Source organism: Cimex lectularius, unplaced genomic scaffold, assembly GCF_000648675.2.
Source record: "Cimex lectularius strain Harlan isolate CLEC.00 unplaced genomic scaffold, Clec_2.1 scaffold245, whole genome shotgun sequence".
NCBI lineage: Eukaryota > Metazoa > Arthropoda > Insecta > Hemiptera > Cimicidae > Cimex > Cimex lectularius.
Window position 1 is genome coordinate 40,737 of NW_019394224.1, and position 26,590 is coordinate 67,326.

Genomic DNA, 26,590 nt, shown 5'->3' on the forward strand with positions numbered 1-26,590 from the left:
CCTGTGCGTAGTCTTGGGGCACAGCAGCGGGCACACATCGCTGTTCCGGTAGCTCAGGGCTATAGGGATTTTTAAATGTATATAGTTTTATGTGTTTGTGTTGCGTCTGTGTTTGACTTTATGTTAATTTATTGGAATGAATGTAATTTATTAGCATGAAAGGAAGGGGTGATTAAACCCCGCCCCGAGGAATATCGAGTACTCTGGGGGAGTGAATGTGACCAGACATCTATGTTTGTGGTGANTATATATATTCACTAATTTCGTGGTCCTCTTGACCAATTATTTTTTTATATTCAATCAAAGTATTTCTACTCACTCAAAGTGTTTGTCTTCTGTGTAATGGTGCCATTCTTGCGTGTCGTGTTGAGAGTGCCAATGAGATATTGCTGTTTTATGTTTATATACGTTGGATTTTGAAGGGGTGGGGAAGGACGCCTTATACAAAAATGTCTTTTCTATACCGACTTCCTCGAAACGTTGGCACGATAAAGAAAATGTTTTTCTGAAACCTACATCACACCAGACCGCATCTCGCGATCTCTGAATATTTATTTATATAAAATTTTGTATTATTTTTAAGTGATATGATATAATATTTTTGTACGTGGTGCAATTAAAAATATAAATTACTTTAAAATTGTGAACGCGTATTAGAAAATGTACCATTTATGTATGCGAGAAAGGCAGAAATCGACTTATTTCAAGTTCGCAGAAACACATTATCAGTCGATCACGAAATTCCATTGTGATTACATTACCACCTGCGGAAATTGAAAAAAAAAGGAAAAAACTCCTCGGGACAAACCTACGGATTATTCTAATTGGAGCTATGTCGTCACCGTTCAGCGCCATTTCAAGCCTGTGATTTGTTATTTAAAGCTCACATTCTCAACAATATTGGATGATATACGATTGACTAACCAAGCTTTACAAGGGTGTGGATTACAAGAACAACAGCGTTTCCAAATTAGAAAAGAAATGTTAAATTTCATTTAAAAAAATAATTTTATTGGTTATATTCAAATTGCGCACTAAAGAAATATGAAAATTATAAATCTAATAGCAAATAGTTAATTTTTAAAAAATAAACTGGTAAAAAGTGTAAACCAATTTCGCAGATTAAAATATAGCTTTATGATCAACGAAATTAAATTTTCCCAACGCATTGTGTGGCTGGAGACGCTGGAATAAAAAACGGTGAGCCTATTCCTTATTTTTGCTAATTCCTGGATCCTTGTTCCTTTTGGGAATGTACCCGCTCCTTGTTCAATTATTTGTATTTGCAAATAGTATTTGTATTGAATTGATTTATCTAAGTTGAAATTGTGTTGTTTTTCCAGAAAGTTATTTTTTATTTTTGTTAACAAAGACATTTTTTTGGTTTGTTTCTTACACGGCATTTATTGTAAATATAGCTTGTTTTATCTGATTTCATAAGGCCACATTATATTTTGTAATTTACGTGTGTTGTTTGGTATTTCTTTTCTCGGTTCTTGTTTCCTTTTGGAAAATCTCAGTATAGTTTGGTCGAGGACCGACGTGTTCATTGAGAAGACTAATAACCTTCCATTTTACTAAAATAATTCTATTTTCATTGGTCTCATGAAAGAAGAATATTGAAGGCGGTAAAAATATGCTTGTAACTGGTACTAAATATTCAGACGACGCCGACATCATTTCACCTCCTATAACTAGTCTAGTCACATTCACTCCCCCGATGTGCTCAATATTCCTCGGGGAGGGTTGAAACCCTCCATTCACGCTAATAAATTACTTTTACTCGCCAGGCAACACACTATCACCACAAAGTACCCAATACTCCTCGGAATGGAGGATTATTGTCACCAACACATAAAAAACAACACATAAACACATACTATATACAAATAAAACTCTTATTGCCCTGAAGTCCTGAAAACAGCAATCCGCGGCAAATTAGTAAATTAACAATTTTTTCGAACAGTATATGCTACTAACCAACGCATTATTTCTTAAAAGGCCGAAAGATTTTCATTTTCAAAATAATATAAATCCATTACCTCCTGTCCTTACCACCTGGCCATGTCCGATTGACAGGCTAATTAAAAAAAAAATATCTACCGGACCATAAATTAAACCTGACCTGTTCAAAAGCGAGGATAAAGGATATTTATAAATGGCTTTATTGGATCATCGTGACAAGATTTTTTTAGGCGGTAATAAATGTATCATGAGCTAAGCTTTTGTATCTGCAGGTAGGGCCACTTTATTTGGCTAAGGTTAGCGGAAAAGGGGCGCTAGGTTTTGAAAATATCCCAATATATATAGCCAAGCTTTATGGCGGCTCAGAAGTCGTAAACTATCCCTTAAGTAGCTTGACTCTATTATAAAAATTGCATTAAACTTTTCCAAGTTGGCTTTTGTTTAGCGGCCAGTCGTCCGTGATTTAATTGTAATTCTAAGAGATGCAGAATCAAGGGCAGATTATTGGTCCTTCTATCTTGATCATTAACCTTGTCAGGAAAAATTGTACCAACCACATTTTGGTCTAACCAAACGATACTTTTCTTTACCTATATCTTTTAATTTTTTTAAATTCGCACGCAATGCCCTTTTTGAACGAAAATTATCTTTTGTCAAATTGAAGAAATTTTCAATCAGTAGTTGTCTAAAAGTCATAGACAAAATGTCCTATGTCCAGCGCCAAATTTGCCTTTATAGATAAAATGTGTGGCGATTAGTGACCGCTAGTCGAAAATTATTCAAAAATCGTGAAATGCGGTCTGGTGTGATGTAGGTTTCAGAAAAACATTTTCTTTATCGTGCCAACGTTTGGATCTTTATTGAGATCATCTTTAGGGCTCAAAGTGTCCTCTCAACACGACACGCAAGAATGGCACAATTGCACAAAAAACAAACACTTTGAGCCCTGAAGATGATCTCAATAAAGATCGAAACGTTGGCACGATAAAGAAAATGTTTTTCTGAAACCTACATCACACCAGACCGCATCTCACGATTTTTGAATAATTTATAGGTAAATTTTGTTTTATATTCTCGGGAACCCGACAGGCTTTTATTTATTTATATTTCTTTTAAAGCACCGGCACTCAAAGGATTCATATAACCTCGTGGTTGAAATGCCCTCGTTTAAAAAAAATAATAAAACACCACCAACACTAATATTAAGTAAGTGCTTAAACTGTAATGTAGACTTATCTTAAAATGTTATTTTTTAAATATTATACTTTTACTAATGTTTTTCTAATTTTACTTTTTCTATTTTTTCAATTTACATTAAGATAAATATTGAAGTAAAGTTATAAATTTTCGTATTTACTTGTATCTGGATTTAAAAAATCTAAGGAAATAGTTAAATAATCGTTTAAAAAGTGTCCTTATTTTCTTGAAAGCCCTTAGACAATAATATATAATAATATCTTTCCTTTCCTACATTCTGCATTTCTTAATAATAATAATTTTTAATGAACATTTATTCATCTTCCTAATGAAATGTTAAACAAGTTATTTAATAAGGCAATTAAGGAAAGTTTATATCTCATCCCTTAATGAGTTGTGTCAAGTGTAAATATGACAAGTATGATCCTTCAAAGCGGAAAATGGGAATAAGTAAATTAGAGATATATTTTGTTATCCGATTATTGCCTTATAATTTTTCACGGTTACTGTGAGTGGCGCAAAATCGTGAATCTCATCATTTAGCAAGAGCCATTATATAAAATATCACTATGCATAATGATGCAATCCATACTCTATAATTGCGTTAAATTTTCGAAATTTAACGGTATGAGCAATAAATAATATGAGTACATATAATATGTAATAGCGTAAAAATAAATTATTTTAAATAATCATGTAAAATAAATGTTATTGTATTATATTCACTAATTTCGTGTTCCGCTTGACCAATTAATATATTACAATTAATTAAGGTTTTTAGTTGAGATAAAAAAAGTCAATGGCACGAACGGGATTCGAACCCACGATCTTCGGCTTGATACGCCTGAAGACACGATAGCTCTATTGAGCTATCGTGTCTTAGATCCATTCGGACACCAACTACCCATCTACCCCACCTTTTGAATTTTCCCTCCTTTTTTATCTCAACTAAAAACCTTAATTAATTGTTATTGTATTCTATAATAATAATAATATAAGCTTAAATATACAGGCATAACATTCCACCCAACTGATTTTTTTTTCATTTAGTTAACTTAATCTGTCTCTTGTTTTTACTAATAAATATTTGTTTATGCTATGTTTTAAATTGTGAATATCAATTCGACCTGAACACAATTAATCCATAATCCAAAACAAGGGGAAAGAATTTTTCAATGTTTAATTTTTACGGAAGTTAAAATATTTATTCAGTCTAAGTTGAATTCTGAAGCGATAAACTGTTTTCATCTTTGTTTTCTTAATTTCAATTTTTAAACGTAAAAACTTAAAAAAAATTTAGCTGATGATGTTGTGCATGGTGTGGCATTTATTGATGATGGACGTTCCATCATGTATGCGGCTATTGCCATTGGAGTTCCCTATGAAACACTGCGGGGCGCCGTTCGAGAAACTGGGGCCTACCATAGAAGGCCCGGTTCTGGACGCCCTAGGGTAACAGAACCCCAGGATGACCGTTTTTTGACTGTGAGAATTTTGCGAAACCGGCACCTTACTATTGTTCAAGCAATTCATCAGCTCCAGGAAGTTCGAGGTGTCCAAATTTCAGAACGCACTGCTCGAAGAAGATTAAATCAGTATGGACTGACGGCATTTCGCCCCGTAAGAGGACCCACACGCACAGATTTGCGCGGCTCGCATTTGCTCGAGAACACAGCCATTGGTCTTTGGACGATTGGTCTGCTGTACTTTTTACAGATGAGTGTAGATTTGCTCTACGGTATCCAGATGGGTGAATGAGTGTGGAGAAGGCGAAATGAAAGGTACGAAGTCTGTAATTTTTCCCTGTGCCAAGCTTTCCAACATAGCTCAGTGATGGTGTGGGCGGGAATTTCAATGGAGAGTCGCACAGAGTTGGTTGTTGTTCATCGAGGCCACTCGCTATTTGGATGAAATTTTGAAACATCATGCTTTTTCTATCCTTGATGAAATCAGTGACAATCCTACTCTAATACACGATAATGCCCGTCCACATGTTGTTCGCATAGTACAAAACGTACCTTCAGAAGCATAACACCAGGATCTTAGCCTGGACAGCCTGTTCTCCAGACTTGAACCCCCGCGAATATTTATAGGATAACCTAAAAGACGAATAAGAGCATGTCCATCACTTCCTGATAAACTGCACGATCTTGAAAGGACTCTTCATGAAGACTGGGCTAACGTTCAGCAAAGAGGCATTTCCAGATAGTTGAAAGTATCTCGAGGCGTCTTCGAGATGTAATTAAGGCGAGATGAGGAAATACGCGATGTTGAAAAGTAAATTAAAATTTTAAAACAAAATTAAAACAAATTTTATCTATCCGTCTTTTTTAAAAATTTTTTATATTTTTTATTTATTACTTATTTTTCATTTTCCTTAGCACTTTACATTCCTTTGTTACTTTTTTAGACAAAGACTCAATTATAAAATATTAAAAAAAACGTGAAACTTTGATTAATATATAAAAATATATACAAATCAAGTTATATTACAAGTGGGCAGAATTCTTTGCCTATCATTATCTAAGCAAATAATTTTCACGCAACTGTCGACTTTATTGTATGTATCCTAAATTAGATGGAACTTAATAAGTATTTGAATAATTGACTTGGTCAGTGAATTGAAAATATACTTAATTTATATATTGACATACGGCAAGTTTAAATATGGCTATAGAATATCTCTACAAAAAACAATTGATTTACAAATGTCTGAAAACTTGTACAGAATAAAGTGAATGTCAGTTCGGCTCTCATTTCAGTTTTGTATAAATTATTATATTGATCACAGTTTTTTGAAATTTATATCCTTTGTAACATAAACTAGTACAATGGACGTGAAATATAAATGTCCTTTTTGTTTTTGATTAATTGATTTCGATCGGGGCTTACTGTCAAACTAAATCGATTTCATTTTTTGCCTAAAGAAAAACGAGTAATTAAAAATGTCACATAATATTTATATGAATGTCGTTTTCATGTTTCAATTAATTTTTTGGGGGGTTTAGGTAAATTGTGGGGGACATAAGGCAACACGGACTTACACGGATTTCCTCTTGGGAAACAGCTCTTGCTGTCGGTGCATCGAGGCAGGTTAAAAGGCGACACTAATCCAAGATGTAATGTGAACCGTGACAGAGGATGAATGGCATTGGGGTGATGAAAAATAATGTCTCAAGCGGCCCATAGACGGTCAATATTATTGTGCGATATAGATTGCCCAATAGTTTGTCGGTTGTTCCTTAATGTTCAATAATATTGTACAAAATTTTGTTTGTGCAATGAACTTGAATAGTTTGAAGGCGATATTGAAGTTTGTGCAATATTTTGTTACTACTTGTTGTACTTCACAAACTGACTGATATTGCGCAATAATGCCAACAGACGGTGCAATATTTTCCAAGTTGTACAATATATTGTCAACTTTTCGTCAATCATGCAATGTATTGCACAAACTTTCAATATCGTCTACACACGATCAATTAAATTGCACGACCCAAAATCGTCTATGGGCCGCTTCAAACGGAGCCTTCAGGGAACCGGCCGATACCTTGTTGTATCAAGTCTTTCCCCAGCATGCGAGGCTCTGCCGACTAACTACTAGGATCATTGCCGACACTTCACGTATATAAGCTTCAAGCATTTTTCCTTGTTTCATTTTTTATTATATATCTCTTCTAACCTTGCGCAGTGGCAATATCGTAATCAATGAAGTTCTACTGAGATGCGATTATATATCTCTTCTTTTAATTTTCTTTCCTACCGACCAAATTGAGGAGTGTTTTGATGCTCGTTCTTACCATCCCATACGTGGTTTGTAAAAATATTCCAATATTTACTGACTCACTCACAATACCCACTCAGGCTAAGAAAATTACTACTCTATCGTTAGCAGGCCTCAGAGTATTAATGCACGACAGAAGTCATACCACTACAACTAAATAAACAGTCGGTAAGATTATCATAATCCTACCGACTTCCTTCAATTCGTGCTAATAAATACATTCATAGAGTAGGTACAAAATTTCATCCATTAGTCTATTTTCGTTAACATAGATTTTTTTTTAAAGGGCCTGAGTAGTACTCGATATTACTCGACATCCACCTCCATTTACACAATATATTCATGCTAATGTGTGGTGATTAGTGACGGTTAGTCGATGATTATTCAGAAATCGTGAGGTGCGGTCTGGTGAGATGTAGGTTTCAGAAAAATATTTTCTTTGTCGTGCCAACGTTTCGATCTTTATTGAGATCATCTTCAGGGCCTGGGATTTACAAACATTGTTTACATTTAACAAAAACATGTAGCATGTGGAAAAAGTGAATTTATACAATGCAAAAAAATATTTTTTTATATTCAATCAAAATATTTCTACTCACTCAGTGTTTGTTTTCTGCGTAAACACTTTGAGTGAGTAGAAATACTTTGATTGAATATAAAAAAATATTTTTTTGCATTGTATAAATTCACTTTTTCCACATTCTACATGTTTTTGTTAAATTTAAACAATGTAAATCCCAGGCCCTGAAGATGATCTCAACAAAGATTGAAACGTTGGCACGATAAGGACAATGCTTTTCTGAAACCTACACCACACCAGACCGCATCTCACGATTTCTGAATATTCACGCTAATAAATACATTCATACTGGAGAGGTCGCGCATTTCGGTAGTATTACTACAACTATTCTGTTGTTTATAAAATTATAAATGATGTTTGTTACTAAAATAACCATTCTAGGCGTGCTACATTATGGACGTGTTACATTTGAGAGTGAGAAAGTTGAAAATAAATTTTTGTTTGACAATGTAAATTAAGAAAGTTTTGGAGCAACTAGGCCACCCGGTCGAATCACGTTCCGAGCGCGGAGGGCCAAAAGGGTTTGTACACAGGTATAAACAAATGTTGAATTGAAGGAAAATCGCATTACTGTGCTTTGTTTGACGGAGCCCTTTTTCGCCAGTTTTTATTACCATTCAGAAAAAAAAACTGACGCGATTATTCTTTATTGTCGTTAACGTATAATAAACAGATAAGAGTGACTGCACGTATCTTTCTTTTCCGTTCTCTTATTTTCTTTACAAAATCAGCATTGGGAAAGAAAACCGGTGGAAGAAGAAAAAATAGTGGTAGGGGGTGAAAATGTAGGAAAAGGAACACGTCGCGAATTATAATACCCCTCTTTATTATTCCTTCTACGAGGTGGGGTCGAGCACTTTTATGGCCCCTAAACGCTGCTGTTAACTGCCACTGTTCTTATTAATAACTCGCTATGTGTGTGAGCGTTTTATTCACGTCTCTTTGTGAAAGAAAAAAAAACGGAAGTGAATAATTTACACTAGCGCACGGTTTTGGCTCCATTTGGGAAATGGAGACCTGCCTTTCATTGTGGAAAACGTCGCATATCTTGTCGGTATGAAAACAGAGTAAATAATGTTCACCGCTGAGGTTCATAAACCGTGATTAATTATTAATCATCAAAAGTTAGTAAAACAATGTGTGCGTCTGTCAGAATTCGGTTTCTCTCTAACAATAAATCACGATTCCTCGAGAAATTGTAATTTATTTGTTCATTTTAATCAGAAAACGAACCGAAAAGTGCAACTTTATTTGATGATATTTTTTCTGTCTGATGCCACAGTTCGAAACGTTCATTGTGCCGAAATTGCGGAAGTTATTATTATTGATCTCATTTATACTTGTTTTATCTTCTAATTTTTTAATTTGAAATATTCCTGCGCGCGCGAGTACAGAGACACACAAACACAGATTTTTTGTTATGGTTATGATCAATAAACATGAAACGCAAAGTCTAATTATATGATTTGAATTGTATTTTCCATGTAATGAGGCATTTTGTTCTGTGTTAATAATGCAAATAAGTAAACAATTTCAATCAAGCTTTAGTATTAAACTTTTAGCTGTTTCTATTTCATTTATGCTTACTTTATGAAAACGAGATCTTTTTTTAATTTTCCGTTAATTACATTAGGTTCGAATTCAATTATGAATTCGCAAACAGAATCGTTTAACTTTGTTTTTTTTGCAATTTGACATTATATGCGTTTTTCCTGGTTTAGCTGGTTTGTAACGCAAAATATGAAAGAATATTACTTGGTAAACGGAAAAATTCAGATAGTTCAGTTAATATATAATATTGATTGTCAATTTTGCTTAAATTTTAATGTGGTTTAATTGTCTTATTGTCTTACTGGCTTCATTATAACGTAAAATCAATATAAACGGACACACACCACCGAAATGGAGAGAACACATTAAAAACGGAAGAACTGGGTCTTAAATATAGACAACTGTATTGGCTTTTGTGGGAACCACCCATTTGCCAATACAATACAAGTATGCTTCTTTTACAAAATGATCATTTATTACCAGATCCTTCTAAAACGCTTGGCCCCTACACTAAACTCCCTCCCAGATCATTACTTCAGCTTTTGTCCGCAACATTCCACAACCCAGCAGGTAAACTCAACTGCATGGGGGGATTTGTGACGGGTCCAAAGAGTTTCGTCCCGTGTGGAATAAGGTGCCCAATACAAACCAAAACGTTTCTTTCTTTGCACCTAATCCTTCGGTTCTATCTAACAGAACGATTTTAATCGGGGAACACATTTACGGGGGGATGCAACGCTACCCGACGCCTTGTCACGTTTTGGTAGGGTGTGCATCTATGCGACGTCAAGCGCACGCCACGTACAGTCCACAGCGTGTGTCACAAATCAGTATCACAATCGCAACGCCTCTTTTGTTCTTAATGCATTATTTTGAGCAAAACCTTGTAATAAATTGTTAGTTAAATTTTATGAGCACAACCATGTAATAAATTGTTAGGTAAATTTAATTGTTTTAACTAAAGTTATTTCGGTGTTTTGATAGATTTTCTGCCTACCCATCATAATTAAATAATTTTTATAAAAACTCATGAATTTTTTTATCTCGTTTAATTTTGTTCACATCAAAATAAGAAGGTTGTAATTAATATAACGACAAAATTACATATCAATAGTTTGAAATAAAATACAAAAAATATGAGTGTCCTGTTCTGATGCTACTAGACGAAAATGATGAAATTTTATGAGCAAAACCAAGACATAAATTGTTAGTTAAATTTTATGAAGAAAACCGAGTAATAAATTGTTAGGTAAATTTAATTTTTTAAATAATGTTATTCCGGTATTTTGATAACTTTTCTGCCTACCCATCATAATTAAACAATTTTTATAAAAACTCATGAATTTTTTATCTCGTTTAATTTAGTTCACATCAAAATAAGAATGTTGAAATTAATATAACGACAAAATTACATATATTGTAGTTTGAAATAAAATACAAAAAATATTAGCGACCTGTTCTGATTCTACTAGATGAAAATGAGGAAATTTTATGAGCAAAACCAAGACATAAATTGTTAGTTAAATTTTATGAGGAAAACCGTGTAATAAATTGTTACTTGTTATGCGATCAACCAGCCTTTAATACGATGTTGATTGGGATTTGGGTTGTGGTCTTCAAACAAACAATGTTATTATATCAACGCCCAAGCTTTCGACAAGTTTTATTGCCTTCTTCAGGGGATCTACAGAGACACAGGGACATAATCATTTAAATAGTGATAAATTATTTTGTCAGTTTGTTGTTACTTACAGATTCAAAGTCATAACTTAAACACATAACACATTTCAGATGTAAAAAGAAGTTTTAGAAAAAACGCCTGTGATATTTATGTACTTAAAGAATACTGATTGTTAAGTAATTGTTACTGTTTTAAAAAAATGCATATATATGTAAGAGGCTATTAAGAAGAGGTTTTTATTTATTTATTATATATATAGTTTGTATCTATACATATCGTGAAATGTAATGTGTTTAAGTTATGACTTTGTATCTATCCCCTGAAGAAGGCAATAAAACTTGTCGAAAGCTTGGGCGTTGATATAATAACATTGTATGTTTGAAGACCACAACCCGAATCCCAATCAACATCGTAATAAATTGTTAGTTAAATTCATTATATTGAAAAATGGTATTCCTGTGGTCAATTTTCTACCAAACCAATACAATTATTTTTTTAAAAATAAATATGAATAAATTTTTGATCTAGTTTAATTTGGTTTACATTAAAATAAGAGATTGTGATTAATATAACTACAATAATACATATATTTGAATAAAAATATGAGTTCATTTTACTTCGACTTGTACTCGATGCTACTCGACGAAAATCTGGACAGTGGAGATCGCGTAGCAGGGTTGCGTGGCATCGGGCAGATGTGCACGAGGGTAATAAAATCTTATTGAAAAATGGACTTTGGATTTAACGCGGAGAACACACTTATACGATCCAACGCTACGCGACGCAAATCCAAGTCCAATTTTCCCTAATATTGTATTAACCCCGTGCACATCTGCCCGATGCCACGCTACGCTACGTGATCTCCACTGTCCAGATTTTCGTCGGGTAGCTTCAGAACAGGACACTCATATTTTATATAAAATTCTGGAGTTTTTATAAAAATTATTTAATTATGATGGGTAGGCAGAAAATCTATCAAAACACCGAAATAACTTTAGTTAAAACAATTAAATTTACCTAACAATTTACTACATGGTTGTGCTCATAAAATTTAACTAACAATTTATTACAAGGTTTTGCTCAAAATAATGCATTAAGAACAAAAGAGGCGTTGCGATTGTGATACTGATTTGTGACACACGCTGTACGTGGCGTGCGCTTGACGTCGCATAGATGCACACCCTACCAAAACGTGACAAGGCGTCGGGTAGCATCGGGTAGGGTCGCGTAGCGTTGCATCCCCCCGTAATTAGTGTTTTCGCCGCTTAAAATCGTTCTGTTAGATAGGACCGAAGGATTAGGTACAAAGAAGGAAACGTTTTAGTTTGTATAGGACACCTTATTCCACATGCGACGAAACTCTTTGGACCCGTCACGACCCCCCCCCACCATGCAGTTATGTTTACCTGCAGGGTACGGACAAAAGCTGATCTAACGATCTGGGAGGGAGTTTAGGATCGTGAACGTGACAAGGCGTCGAGTAGCATCAGGAAGCGTCGGATAGAGTCGCATAGCGTTACATCGGGTAAGTGTGTTCCTTGCTAGCTTGTGAAGGATCGGACTCCGAATGTTGGTCCCTGTGGCGGAGGCAACTCAGTCAAGCGCAGAAATGTTTCTGGTAACTCGTTACAAACAATATGTCAATATTATGATTGCAGCAGGTAATTATAGCGTTTGTAATTTAAAATAAATTACCGGCAGGCAATGAGAATTGATCTCGGGTGCTGGCAGCCCCGGGCCAGTCTCCGATCTTATCCTTCAGTCCGTAGGCAAATTCATCACCCAACGCATGCAATGCCTAGATCCAAACCCATTCACACTCTCATTAAGCAATAGGATAAATGAACTTTTATGTTCTCGGTTTCTTCAGGAAGTCACCAAAGCCAAAGAATGACACTTGTCTGTCTGTTGAGATCGAATCGACCACACAATTTATCGATTTTTCTTGTCCAGAACGCCGAAAATGAGAAAATTACAAGTTATTTCATAAAGTTTGTCGAACGTTATCCCATTTTAATAAAAATTAGGGATAAGACCAGTTAGAAAAAACGCAATTGCTCCACCTTCGTGAGAATTTAAATGATAATGTTATCGTCATATAACACCAAATCGAATATGAAAGTGCATTTTATAACAAGTAACTATTGTGATTCGAATTGAAATAGTAAAAAAATTAATTATTTATCTTAATGTATAAAATTTATGTTTTTTGAGCTCTGAAGTTTCATTTGAAACTTTTACACAAATAAAGTTAAAAGACATCAGGCGTAAGGGCGTTAGCAAAGGTCTACTAATTAAAATCACAAGGGCTGTGCGGGGATTCGAACCCAGAACCGCTAGCGTGGCAAATTCAAGTTGAATGCCCTAAACACGTGGCATCTTGATAGAGTTAACCCAGTAAATGGTTTATACACTTGAAACATTAATAGATTACAAACGGCACCAGAGGATAAAACTTTTACCTTCTTTTAATTAATCCTGTACACGATCAATGGTTAGGCAATTTTCTTATTATATTCCAGTTTAAATAAATAAGTTGATTCGTAAATAATGGTTCGAAGGAAAAATAATATATTTATAAAATTTTATGTCAATTTAGTATTGCTGAGAATTATGTATTATGTACATGATTAAATGTGATTATGATGAAAACCGATTAAATATTTTTTTAGAATTGCTTCGTTCTCATTCAGTCTACTGTTAACTGTTAAAAAACCAATTCAATTTCAACAATTCCTACTGGTTTTCCTCGACGGACGTCTTCGTGTTAATCAATGGTAAAAGAAAAGCACAAAGGAGGAAAATTAGGAAGAAAGAACGGGCAAATGGCTTTGGAGGCTTGGCAGAGTTCGTGGTGTAATTGTCCGTGTTGTGTTTAAGTAGGTAAAAGTAAACAGATTCGGCAAAGTAGTATTGGGAAAGTTTCTACCTTCCTTTTTTCTTCATTAGAACAAATACTGTTTAAATAAAACCTAAATAGCTATATATTTTTCACAGAATTTTTAAATCACGTCAACAATTGTTCTATTACTTTAGTGCGACATACCACAAATAATTGAAATCATCGCGTGAATATTCAATAAAGTTGTGTAATGATTAATGGCCTAATACGTTAACTATGTGAACCCATTATAAACCGAGGTTGAAAAGACTTTTTTGCAACTTGATTTCTTGATTAATGACCACTTCTAAAAAGCGTCATACACAAATTGACCCTCAAAAATTCTCTGCATTTCGATAGTGCTTGATAAATCTGCTTATTTAAACTTCTATGTTTTAAATAGATTGCACTACCTTCTGTGATGGTCTCAATGTTGTTACTCTTGCACAATAGATATTTTAAGCTTGGTCAACCAAATTCGATTAATTCTCGTGTTTATCATTTTTTAGTAATTTGTTTTTTGTTTCTTGTGTGAAGGTTTCTCATATCTCATTCAAATTTATTATTGCTTATTGATTTATATAAGGTCAATTCTGTTCATATATGCATTTATGTACATATAAATACATAGTGGAGGGTTCGCAACAGCAGATGTTCTATCAACCCTTGGGGTGCCGGTGTTTTTGAAAAAAAAGCCCATTTGTAAGTATTTGGGTTTGAATTCAGGTTTCGAACCCGGGACCTTTCTCCTACAGTCATAAGCGCCGTGTCAATGCCTAACCCATTGCGTCCACCGACGCGCCCAATCGCATCGCTTTAAAGACGGTATAAAATTTCTTTCGACCGCACCTGGCCCATGACCTTATCAGACGTTCCTTTATAACAAGGTGGACAACATGACGCACATCCGATCACGAAAGAAGGATGATATTTTCATAAGTTATAGTGCAAAAAAACATCCCAATTCCTAAGGATCAAGACAAGGTTCTTCCCCAATTTTTTATTTTATTACAATCTGTAATTATTATTTACATGTAATTTGCGGATACATGAACTTATATGCAACTATTTACATTGAGGGGAGCAAATAATCAATGTTATCCTCCCTCTTCACTTTGTTTATGTTGTTTTACTGTTTACTCAGACCATCCCTAACCATCCCAACTTGTCCCTTTCGAAAAGAAATTAAGTTCAATCCATACCCTATGACTTCTTGTCGCAAGCCGGGCAATGACCCACTTTCGTGTTTTGGTGATCCGAGTCAGACCTTGGACTTATCCGGACCACCGCCGAAGTTAGGGTCAAGCGGCTATCCTCAACTAGAACATTCCAGCTCAGAACGTATGTAGTTTTTACTTATACACTCTCACACTTTCATCTCTTCTTAAACAAATTATTACTTATTTACGTCGTATTTGAAATTTTGATGTTGAACTGAGCCTGAGGTGCGGTGTATAATTTTTCTCATAAAAAAGGAAAAAAATTGAAAATATTCTAAGAGATATTAAACGCGTATTTTTTATAGCGTCATTGGTTCAAGAAAAATTCAGCCTGACCATCTATAAAGGACACCCTGTATATGTACAAAAATACTCCAGTTTCCCGCAGAAATCGGAAGAGGGGACCCAACGATTCACCACAATACTCGAGAACACTTCTCATATAGGCAAGCATTCCTACTCGCTTCTTATATGGAGCCAAGGAATGCCACTCTTTCACATGTATTACCCAAATTTGTAATACTTTATAATACTACGACTGGCACTCTCGACACGACACGCAAGAATGACACAATTACACATAAGACTTTGAGCCCTGAAGATGATCTCAATAAAGATCGAAACGTTGGCACGGTAAAGAAAATGTTTTTCTGAAACCTACATCACACCAGACCGCATCTCACGATTTCTAAATAAATTTATAATACTTGTTTTGTAATAGATTATGTCTGTTTCCATATTTTTTACTTTTGTTATTTTATACATGTTTGTTAGGATTTTTAAACATTATTTCTCATATCATCTTTAAACTTTTGGTAATGAAAATAATTACAATAAAGTCGTACAGGAAAGTTTAACGACCACCCATCCTTTGGGCGTTGTGGACGAAGGATTAAACCACTTTGCAATGCATTTTAAATGCCATTATCAATTTAAAACTCACCATCTATGCCGGGATTCGAACCTGAACCCATAGCTCGGAAAATACAAGTTGAACGCCATAGACGCTCAGCAATCTAAGAACCCTAACAATAAATAATAACTACAATAAATTAGGCCTACTGTTAAAAAAATATACTGCCCAAAATTTTAGTAATTTAGTGTAATAAATTGTGACAGAAAGGAGGGAATTATACCTAGCAAATTTTGCTTAGGTTCAGTTATCGCGATTGAATTAAGTAAAATAGTGAGAAAATTGGGTTGATTGCTTATCTGCAAGTGAATGAAACATACTTTTCTGCTTCCCGCTATGGTCAGTGAGAAAAGTCAACCAGCGAATATGGACGGACGAAAGAAAAAGATTTTTTCTTAAATTAGTCGATTAACCTTCACATTCTTCATGTAGACTTTGAAAGAAGGACTTCAGGACACCACATTTTGTAACTTTTATCAGTAAATAGGTGACGTTTTTCATTCAGCCAAGACAATTTTCGATAAAGTCCTCTTCGTCCGTGTGAAAAATATTAAAACATGACATAGCGAGGTGAAAAATAGCGATGAAAAGCGGAAGAGCCTTCGAGTTAGGTTGAGAGAGACAAAACGACTACAATGTCCCCGCGGGTGTCACAAATTGATATTTTTATCTGGCGCTGGAGGAAATGTCTTGCGATTTGCCTTCGTCGGGCCTTCGGCTGATGGAGACGCTTGCGAGGGCGTAACTGCTAATATCCTTAGAAATGCCGTACTCATCCACCGAGAGAACTTAACTACATTTGTGTCGCCGAGTCATCAGAGTTTCGCCGTGATTAGCCATCCGTCTCCTCACTTGTCATCACCCCAAGACAGCCCTTCATTTCTCATATTCTCCCCTTTCAGCTATTTTCCTTAATGCTTATTTCTTGTTTTGAAGGATTATTGGAAAAAATTAAATTCAGCCCTCTTTTATTCGATGATAGCAAGCAATAAAAAATGCAAACATAAAAAAGGAATTTTTTTGTTTACTTACCCTATATCCACCAAGATGTTCGACAACGCAGCTGAACGTTGCTTCACGTCCGACAGCTATGGTCAAATTATTCAACGGCTCAGCAAACTCCGGTTCGTATCCTACAAAATAACAACAGCTAAAGAAAACATTCTATGAAATAGATGTTTTAATAATAATATTTCTTGATTGATTGTTTATGTTATCAATTTATGTTATCTCTCTCTCACTCTCTATCTTCCTCTCTCACCCACACTCACTGTTTGAAATTCATTCTCACATAATCATTCTTTTTTGCTCCTTCTTTCTGAGCATTTTGTTCATTCCATTGTACATTCTTATCTCTCTTTCTCTGTCACGTTACATTTCCTTATTTTACTTTCCACTCTTTTTCTATTGTATATTAAGATATATCAGTTATTTCCTTTTCATTATCTCTTTATTTTATCTCTCTTCCTTTGTCTATTTTTAATCTTCTCCTTAACATACATTAGCTTCCTCTTTTATAACATCCCTCTCTTTCAATGTCTCAAATCTTTCTCTCTTCGTTAGTCTATCTAACAAATTTTATCTTATTTTATCCCACTAACTTTACCTCTCAATTTATCTGCTTTTCCATATTTTTACTAGATAGCTTGACCAAAAACTATAATCATTCATTCATTTGTTCATTCTCTTTCTCTCCCTCCTTCCCCCTCTCTGACTCTCAATCATTCTCTCTCTCTCTCTCTCTCTCTCTCTCTCTCCCTATCTATCTCTATCTATCTATCTATCTATATATTATCTATCTATCTCTCTCGTTAATTATAAGAAAGGTCGATCGAAATCTACTAGATTTTTTTAAATAAAATGATATTCCTTCATTAATCCATTCCCTCTCTCTCTCACACACACACTCGCCCTCTCACAACTTTCTCTATCTTATTTTCTTTCTCTCTCACTCTCTCTCTCACACACACACACACACACACACACACACACACTCGTCTCCTTTCATTCTCTCACTCACTTATTCGCTCTCTCACAACTCTCTCTATCTTATTCTCTATCACTCTCACTCTCTCTCCTACTCTCTTTTTCTCTCACTCTCTGACTTTCTCTTTTTCCAACCCTCCCTTGTTTTACTCACTCTCTCTCTTTCTATTTATTTATCTATATATCTCTTTCGCTTTTTTCTTCAATCACTGATTTATTGAGACTATAAATGAAATATTAATTATTCCATCTGTATCTTTGTGCAGATCTTTTTTCTTACACTCTATATTTTCATCTCTCTCTAACAGTCATTCATTTACGTTCTTTCTCTCCCGCTTAATCATTACGCATTTCTCCTTTGTTTTACCTATTTTCTTCTCTATTTCATAATCACTTTTCCTCCTATTACAGTCTATATTTGTATTAAAGACACTTTATCATTCTGTCAGAATTTCTATATCTTATCTATTCCTCTCCTTCACTTTCTTTTTCACCCACTAACCCCTTTTTTACTCTAGTCATTTTTCTCAAGATATGTCACATTTTTATACTGCTCTTTACGTTCGTCTGCACAATTTTACCATTTTATCCTCTAATTCAACCTATCACTTTCCAGCCATTTATTTTATTCTTTTAAAACTGTCACTTACATGTTTGTTTTTGCGTACACTTAAAACTATCTTGTTTAAATTTGTATATGTACATATTTTTTAATTTTATTTTATTAACATGAATATTTTCCTATATACAAGTATTACTCTTAGGCTAAAGCTTATAAATATGACGTAAATTTTTTTTTCTGTGATTATAAAAATGTAACAGAATATATATTTTAAAAAATGTGCTTTCAAAAATGAAAGACCTTGTCGAATACTAAACAGGAAGCCTTAAACCGAAAAATTATATCTCTCTGTTTCTAGGATCCAGTTTTAGCGCACAACAAAGTCACATTAAATAAGTTCTCAAACCAGACCTATTGAAGTAATAGTTTCAGAACCAGCCTGTGAATAATGTGTGGCTGAGAAGACAAGGTTAAAAAACAATAAAAAAACAAGGCCGTGGTACAGAAACCAATCTATGTGAAACCGCAGCAGACATTATCATCAACTGCTAACTCACAACTAGATGAAAGGGTGAGATGCTTTTAAACAAAATCCTAACCGAATTCCTTAGTGTTTCAGCCAGTAGTCTCCTTTTAGTAGAAGTCCTCTTAGATCTTAATGAAGGACTATCTAGAAACGGCAATTTAAGAATAGCCACGATAAGCCTAATGGCTGCTGTTCTAGGCCTTTCAAACAACTCACACTCGATTGGACAACATTCTATTAAATTACAATTAATTAAGGTTTTTAGTTGAGATGAAAAAAAGCTAATGGCACGAGAGGGATTCGAACCCACTCGGACATCAAAATCACGATAGCTCAGGTGGGAGAGCAGCGGCGTATCTAGCCGAAGGTCGTGGGTTCGAATCCTTCTCGTGCCATTAGCTTTTTTTCATCTCAACTAAAAACCTTAATTAATTGTAAAGTATTAATTGATCATGCGGACCACGAAATTAGTGAATTTAATTCTATTAAATAAATAAATATAGGTTTAAGTTAAAAAATAAACCATTTAAGCATGACTTATTAGTCAGTTTTTCCTGAAGGAAAACTTCTAAATATATATTTTAATTTTAAATTCTGTGAAATCTTAAGGCAACGTAAATATATTAAATAGAACGAACCGTCTTTTATTCGTGAAATTTTCCTGAGTCTTGACGAAAGAAAACAAGTACAACCGGATTTAAACCTATCGGGAAAAGCCGTGTTGAACTTTTTGCCATCGTGGATCATCCTGTGGCGAGCCTCTTCTCAATAAAATCCCAATCAAAGCTTAATCTGTGTTGTTCTGAGGGCGGTTTCTTCAGCCCATTAGGCTTCCAACTTGATCTCGGCCGCTACGGCACATGTGAGAGCTTAACTTTTTTCACTTCTACCCTTATATTACTACCAGCAGAATTAAAAAAAAACCTTTGACAAAAATTGTTTTATTAATTTCCTTTTAATTGGCGCGATTCAAATAGACGATATGTATTTTATTAATACACTATCTTTACCAGCTTTTTGTCCGGTTTTTTGCTTTAGCTATAGTAGCCCAATATGTACAATAACAGTGTGTTTCAGTACAGACCCTTTCGGCTCTTTGTTTGCGATAAATTTGTGATTATACTGAATAGCCCACGACTACCAAATTTTTCAGTAAATTCATTACAGTTCGTGGTCCGATTGACCAATTAACATTTTTCAATTAATTAATATTTATGAAAGGTATTGTTCGAGATAAAAAAGTCAATGTCAAGAACGGGATTCGAACCCACGACCTTCCGCTAGATACGCCGCTACTCTACCACTTGAGCTATCGTGACTTCGATCCACTCGGATACTAACCTCCCATCGCAAGCATACCTTTTTGAATTTTCCCTCCTTTTTGCCATTTTTTAAATGCCGTGTAATCTATTTGATTCCCGGCGAAAAATGAAATGGCGAGAGCTTTCATGAAGATATAATTCAGTTTAATTATTAAATCCATTACAGTTCATGGTCCGATTGACCAATTAACATTTTTCAATTAATTAATATTTATGAAAGGTATTGGTCGAGATAAAAAAGTCAGTGTCACGAACGGGATTCGAACCCACGACTTTCGGCTAGGTACCCCGCTTCTCTACCACTTGAGCTATCGTGACTTCGATCCACTCGGACACTAACTTCCCATCTCAACCCCACCTTTTGAATTTTCCCTCGGTAGCTCAAGTGGTAGAGCAGCGGCATATTTAGCCGAAGATCGTGGGTTCGAATCCCGCTCGTGACACTGACTTTTTTATCTCGACCAATACCTTTCATAAATATTAATTAATTTTTCAGTAAATTTGACATGTGTTTAAACAAACTCCGTGAAAACATTTAAACTGGTTTCATTCTTCTACCCCTTATGGTGTATGATTGAAAAGAAATAATTTTTTTAATAAAAGTCAAAAATAAACAGCCATAGAAAGCATTAATCCTGAACAATAATAATACATCGAAAATTTTTAGTGAATAAAAAACACTTCGCAGAGGCTGAGTCGGTTGACGTGTTATTTTCTGTTTAAATTAAATTTAAAAAAGGACGTAGTGTAAAATATAATAGACATACAAAACAGGATACATTTTTTTTTTAATTTGAAAAAAAAAAACTAAAATTAATACTCAATGCTGAAATAAAGGCTAATCAGTCTCAAGTTCCATGTTTTAAATTGATCTACTTCATTTCTAACGAGTTATCAACCTATCCTCAATAAAAATAAGGTTTACTCAATGATTAAAAAATGCAAAAAACGAGAAATCGATAATTAAAAATATCGAGTAGGCACAAACTATAAACTAACAATATATAAACATAAAATAAATTTGTGTGGTGATTAGTGACCGTTAGTCGATGATTATTCGGAAATCGTGAGATGTGGTCTGGTGTGATGTAGGTTTCAGAAAAATATTTTCTTCATCGTGCCAACGTTTCGATCTTTATTGAGATCTTCTTCAGGGACGGGATTTACTAACATTGTTTAAATTTAACAAAAACATTTAGGATGTCGAAAAAAGTGAATTTATACAATGCAAAAAAAATTTTTATATTCAATAAAAGTACTTGTACTCACTCAAAGTGTTTGTTTTCTGCGTAATACACAGTGAGTAGAAATACTTTGATTGAATATAAAAAATATTTTTTTGCGATGTATAAATTCACTTTTTTCCACATCCTACGTTTTCTTTCCTACATCACACCAGACCGCATCTTACGATTTCAGAATAATCATCGACTAATGGTCACTAATCACCACACATTTCTAAACGAGAAAAACAAAGAACATAAAAGAAGGCACTCTCAACACGACAGACAAGAATGACACATCTACACGGAAAACAAATATTTTGAGCTCTGAAGATGATCTCAGTAAAGAACGAAACGTTGGCACGATAAAGAAAATGTTTTTCTGAAACCTACATCACACAGCAGACGCATCTCACGATTTCGGAATAATTATCGACTAACGGTCACTAATCACCACACACTTCCAATTAAACTCTTCATAAAAATCGTCTAAGCTCCTTTCTACGTCACTAACCTCACTACCCAAAGCAACCTCAACCATTCTATTGTCAGCAGTCCTATTCAGTTTCCATGAGTTCCACACCATCCTCCTAATCTTAGCCGAACTGTGTACATTTTAACACACGAGACTTCGTCGTTTAGGGACACAAATTTAAATATAGTTCCAGTGTTATTACCGGATGAAGAAACCACATATCACGCACAAATTAATAACACATGTTAATGATAGACTAAAATGTATTATAAAAAAAGGTCGGCAATATTTTACAAATATTGATATTGTTTCTAACACAGTTTTAAAAATAGGTTAAAAATCGTTAAATGTATAATTAGATAAGAGTTAAAATAATTATTTTATTAGTAAATTTGTTTGAGATTGTTTATTAACTATGGTCATTAAACTTTTCGAACTGTCATTTCAAATTTATATGATGAGTGAAGTTTAACTACGAATCTAAATATAGTCTTCAATATTTTACAATTCTTGCCCATCCAAGTTTACTCATTAATTTTCACTGAGCGAATAACTTTAGACATCTTGCGATGTGACGGTTTTGTGATTTTGTTGACATCGTAAATAACGTATTCAATTTAGTCCACCTTTAATTTTGTTTAGTCGGATTAAAATTTGTCACATTGTCATCATGCAGGATTTGGATTCGACGAGGTAGATGAAATACAACTTTTTGAATTGATCTGATTTTTTTAAAAATATACCGTTATTTTTGTACTATATATTCGATTTAATTATTATTGTCTGTCCTTGTCGGCTTCCTGTAACATACAGAGGATTGCAACATTTTGATACAATCAAAAAGTGATCGATGCTTTTTGAAGTTTCTCATGCTCTGTGAATACTATTAAGTCCGTTCATTGCCGCGTCTCAATCATGGTTGTTAAAAGCAAAACGGAATTTCTATTAATCTTATTTATGCTTAATACATTAATATACCTATTAACCGTGATATATAACCCGGAAGTCGAAGGTATTGCGCAAGGGTACAGTTCTATTATGTCTCCAATATCGACTGTATTTCAATTAAACAACACAATCCACTGACAATTCTTTACGTATGAAAGCTGCAAGAGACCCTCGTAGTTTGATAATATCTGTGAAAGCTGAAACAGCTAAGGGTAGGTGTACCTAAAAGGTTTTTGTGTATCAATGAAATTACTAATTATTGTAATATAATTTTTCTGATAGTGCTGGACGTTATAACTTTTGTGGTAGGAAATTATGTTAAATGATTAATTAATTTATACCAAATCCCACTCCAATGCCATTGGAGTTGATGGCATCCCTATCCATTTTCTTAAACTCTGCCTCCCAATATTACTACCTGTTCTACTTCACATCTATAACTACTCACTCCAAAACTCTGTTTTTCCGATAGCGTGGCAAAAAGCTCTTGTCAGCCCTGTCAATAAAACCCCCAACCCTGCCCTACAGACTACCGTCCCATTTCCATCCTCTCAAACCTGTCCAAGCCCCTAGAAAGATTAGTCCAAGCACAAGTCTCCAGGCACCTTGAACAGTCCCATCTTCTCAACCCCCTCCAATCTGGCTTCCGCCAAGGTTATTCCACCCAATCAGCACTAATAAAAATTACCAGTGACCTCCACTTAGCAATGTACCAACGGAAAGTTACTCTTTTGCCTTCTCCGCCAGCACCATCCGTTGGTTCCACTCCTACCTTACCAATCGCCACCAAGCTGTCTCCCTTCCCAATGGCCTTACCTCCTCCTTCCTCCCTCTAAAATCTGTGGTGCCCCAAGGCTCTAGCATCTCTCCTATCCTTTTTTCCATTTATATCAATGATCTGCCCGACTCCATCCAGTCCTGTAACCATCACCTATATGCCTATGACTCGCAAATATACATATCCTTCCACCCTTCCGATCTTTACTCGGCCACTCTCAAGATCCAAAAAGACCTAAACTCCATCAACGAATGGGCCCATAAAAATTCCCTAGTCCTCAATCCGTCCAAATCCACCGCCATAATTATCGGGTCCAGGCAACTTCTCAATTCCCTCCCCAGCATCCCACCTATCATGCTAAATAACCATCCCATCCCCTTCTGCTCTTCGGTTAAAAACCTAGGAGTAGTCTTTGACCAAAACCTTTCCTGACCTTTCTCCACCCGCAAATTCCTTGTATCTTCCCTTATACTTCCCTTCTTCGATTATAGCTGTTTGGCATACGGTGGTCTCTTGGAGGGGGAGAACGCGCGATTGAATCGTATTATGTATTGTTGCGTAAGATTTGTGTACGGCACCCCACGGGGATCCCGGGTGTCGGGGTTATATTCCCAACTTTCCTGGCTATTTCCCTGCTTCCGTGCACAGTATTTCCTAGGTTGCTTTCTTTTCCAGTCCATCCACACTCGTCGTCCTCCTTACATCATCCAATCCCTCCAATTCAACTCCTCACATCTCACTCGTAAGACCCGCTCATCCCCAATCGACCTTATCCTTCCGCAACATACAACCCATACCTTCGAAAGATCCTTTCTGATCCGAGCCCCTAAACTCTGGAACTCCCCCTTTCTATTCGTCACGCTGCCTCCTTTTCCTCCTTTAAATCCCACCTGTATAATCAACTCCTCTCCCTCCAAGCAGAGACCTCACGTTAACATTTGTTATTTTTGTTTAATATTCTCTTAATTTTTTCTTCTGTCCTGCCTTACTGGTATACATTGTGCCAAGATTTCTATCTTTTTTTTTTTACTTTTAACTTCATAGAAGGAACTTCCTTTATTTATTTCATGTAAATTATTCTTAGGGGACACCAGTCCCAGAATAAATTATTTTTGTTCTTCTTAAAAAAAATGATTAGTACGATTTTTGAGCGTTTTAATCATGTCATGTTCAAACTATGTGAAGTGTCGTTGTGAAAAGTAAAATTTGAAACAAAAACAGTAGCATTTGATGGAAAATTTCTAACTGAATAAATTCGAGACGTTGCTAATTGGAATCCTTGGTTTATCCCGACCCCTTTGCAACCGTACGTCCTGTCTTTTAAATGGAAAGATTGTTTTAATTTTTGGTTTGGGTCATGAGTCAAACTGTTTTTTAAGTAATTTAAAAGGTCGGTTTGTTTTTGTCCTTTCGGATGGGGATACTACATCAGTCGTTTGTCAATCAAATGTCCAATATAACGCACGAAGTCATTAGTGTGTAAAGCGGTCCATTTGTGCTCATTAGGAAATTTATCTGTACGCTTTTATTAAGGCTTTTTTTCAATCTCCAATTTTTGAACGATGTCTTCAATTGTGTGTTAATAGAAGGGTCCGAATTATCTGCAAGAATCACTGCATGTGTTGAAATGTTAACATCTGTAAGAACATCTGTATTGTATATTGAAAATAGAAATACGCCAAGTATGCTGCCCTGAATAACACCCTTCCTAATGCGCAAGTAAGGAGTGAAATCATTTTCTATTTTCAATATGAGATAGTATGAGGGAGGATACTTCTCAGTTTTCAAAGAATCCTGAATGCCATACTCGATCTCAGCCCTGTTCTAAATCGATAAAGACGCCGATGCCATGATGCTTTTTTTAAGGAAAGAAACAATATTGTCAGCAACAATGCACCTGTTGATTGTGAGATGAGCGTTTACATCAAACCAGACCGCATCTCACGATCTCTAAACAATCGTTAACTATTAAGCATTTACTCGTTTAATTACGTATACAATAAAACTAGATATCTTACGTGCTGACATAAACTTTTTAGTGCTGGAGTATTTTAAGTCTGTTGCATATACGAAATGAAAAGTGTGCTAAAGGGTTTGTCAGACCTCCAACAATTTGACCTTGTTTATATTGATCGTATATTTATAAAAAGAGAAAATGAATTACATTTCTGAATTACACCAACCAGGCAATATCTAATGTAAAATATTTCAAGCCATGGGCATTGTTTTCCGCAAGGATTTCAAGTTCTACACACTGACTTTACATACATTATAATACATTCCTTTACGAAGAAATAGACGTGTTTTGACCAACAAAATATGTTATTTTTAGCGGATGATTATACAACTATGAGCGTATAAATAAATATTTTTAATTATCATATTACAGTTGATAAAAAAATTTTATATCTAAATTGTATATTAGAAAAAAATTGTTTTTTAAAATAGCATATCCCTTATGATTCGGGGTGCTTATTTTATCAAGGAATTATATTTTTTTTAATAAATGAAGCTTTCAAGTGTTTTCTTACTTGAAAAATGAACGTCATTTCACTCAAAATGGAATAGCTAATCGTTGACAAAAGACCGATTGCTATCTACCTGGCCAATAACGTTGTTTACGGTTTCCTAATTTTGTTAATGGAGCCGTTTTCACCCGAAGAAAATGTCGCCCGGGCGATGGGACAAAAGTGTGCCCTCTTATCTCGCAACTACTCCGCTAATGAATAAATTCAGAGAGTTTATCATTGTTCGAAATCGAAAAATTTATCCTCGCAGGTCGTACGAGTAGTTCATCTACAGACATTTAGATTAATTGGATTAAGATGATATGGTTGTTTGTTGAGATGAAACAAAATGGCAAAAGGAGGGAAAACTCATAAGGTGGAGTTGAGATGGGGAGTTGATGTCCGAGTGGATCGAGGTCACGATAGCTCAAGTGGTAGAGCAGCGGCGTATCTAGCCGAAGGTCGTGGGTTCGAATCCCTCTCGTGCCATT

At 34.9% G+C, this 26,590-nt stretch overlaps 1 protein-coding gene across 1 annotated transcript in view; it reads right to left on the bottom strand.

The window, feature by feature from the left end:
* Positions 1–20,194, bottom strand: part of LOC112128328 (lachesin-like) — a 58,960-nt gene extending 38,766 nt beyond the window's left edge. The window contains exons 1-2 of the mRNA XM_024230339.1: positions 20,188–20,194; positions 16,805–16,905 (exon numbers count right to left, since the gene is read on the bottom strand). Of these exons, the coding sequence (XP_024086107.1) occupies positions 16,805–16,905; positions 20,188–20,194 (108 nt within the window). The remainder of the gene's footprint in view (positions 1–16,804; positions 16,906–20,187) is intronic.
* Positions 20,195–26,590: the final 6,396 nt, after the last annotated feature.